The sequence below is a fragment of the Echiichthys vipera genome (genome assembly GCF_963691815.1).
Source record: "Echiichthys vipera genome assembly, chromosome: 17".
NCBI lineage: Eukaryota > Metazoa > Chordata > Actinopteri > Perciformes > Trachinidae > Echiichthys > Echiichthys vipera.
In genome coordinates this window covers 439,916-441,287 of record NC_139842.1, presented here as the reverse complement: position 1 = coordinate 441,287, position 1,372 = coordinate 439,916, and the positions used below count along the sequence as shown (strand labels likewise).

Below are 1,372 nucleotides of genomic sequence, written 5' to 3'. Positions count from 1 at the left end.
GTGTGTGACCGTCAGGTAGTGGTAGAGGTTGGCCACACTGATCTCAGTCCCTGAGCTCTCGTAATAGTCAGCGAATATCTCGGCCAGTCGGAGTCGATCCTCCTCACTTTTTACCAACACAATGTTCTTTTGAAACTCGTTGAACTTCTTCCAGGCGTTGAGGATGCGGACCTCGTCTTGAGAGTAGACGCTGGCGTAGTTGAACCATTCCACGTCTGTTGCCAGGTTGGAGATCTGTCTGGAGAGTGAGTCCAGCCTCCAGTTCACCTCATCGAACCCTTTCTTTACCTCGTTCAGCACCGAGTCGTTCTGAGGGATGAAGACCAGGATCAGGTTGACAAAAGCGGACACCAGAGTTCCGATGCCGGGCACCCAGCTGGCGATGTTGGCGAGACCCCTCAGTGCACCAGTCACCGTATCGGCCACTGCAAACCTTTCTTTGATGAAGGCGATGGTTTCTTTTGCTGCCGTCAAAGATGTTGACACTTTCACTCTGGTGCCAGAAGGCAACAGGAGGCTTCTCCTCACCCTGGAGGGGGGGGAGGGGTCGGAGGAGGTGAGGTCATGTGACTGAGCCGAGGAGGTCGTCCAATAGAGAAGAAGGATCAATGAAGCCAACAGCATGGAGGCCGACAGCCGAGGGAACGCCATGACTGCAACACAGACAACAATGTTAAGGACATGAAACGATGTGAAAACACAGAGTTGGACCACACAGTTTGAACTTTGAACGTTTAAACATGAGCGTCGACGTCACAGTCAGGCGTCAGGGTCGTCTGAATGGCACTGAAGGTGTCTACAATGACCTTTGACTGGTGGAAATGAACTTTGCATTCAAAGGAGCCAGTTGAGGTGGTTCAGGACCAGAGGCTGGAGCTGCTGCCCCTGAGACCTGATCCAGGATCAGAGGCTGGAGCTGCTGCCCCTGAGACCTGATCCAGGATCAGAGGCTGGAGCTGCTGCCCCTGAGACCTGATCCAGGATCAGAGGCTGGAGCTGCTGCCCCTGAGACCTGATCCAGGATCAGAGGCTGGAGCTGCTGCCCCTGAGACCTGATCCAGGATCAGAGGCTGGAGCTGCTGCCCCTGAGACCTGATCCAGGATCAGAGGCTGGAGCTGCTGCCCCTGAGACCTGATCCAGGATCAGAGGCTGGAGCTGCTGCCCCTGAGACCTGATCCAGGATCAGAGGCTGGAGCTGCTGCCCCTGAGACCTGATCCAGGATCAGAGGCTGGAGCTGATGATGATGAGTGAGTGAAATTAACTTTTTGATGACGCCTGTTAATATTCTCATTTGTGATTGTTATCCCCAAAGCAATTTCAGTCAAAAACAACTGGACTTGGTTATTTTCTAAGAAGACCAGGACCAGGAC

General features: G+C 53.6%; 1 protein-coding gene across 1 annotated transcript in view; it reads left to right on the top strand.

Moving 5' to 3' along the window:
- Positions 1-19, top strand: part of med15 (mediator complex subunit 15) — a gene marked incomplete at its 3' end in the record, with an annotated part of 10,835 nt that extends 10,816 nt beyond the window's left edge. Inside the window, exon 14 of the mRNA XM_083931175.1 lies at positions 16-19. Coding sequence (XP_083787301.1) covers positions 16-19 — 4 coding nt within the window. The remainder of the gene's footprint in view (positions 1-15) is intronic.
- Positions 20-1,372: the final 1,353 nt, after the last annotated feature.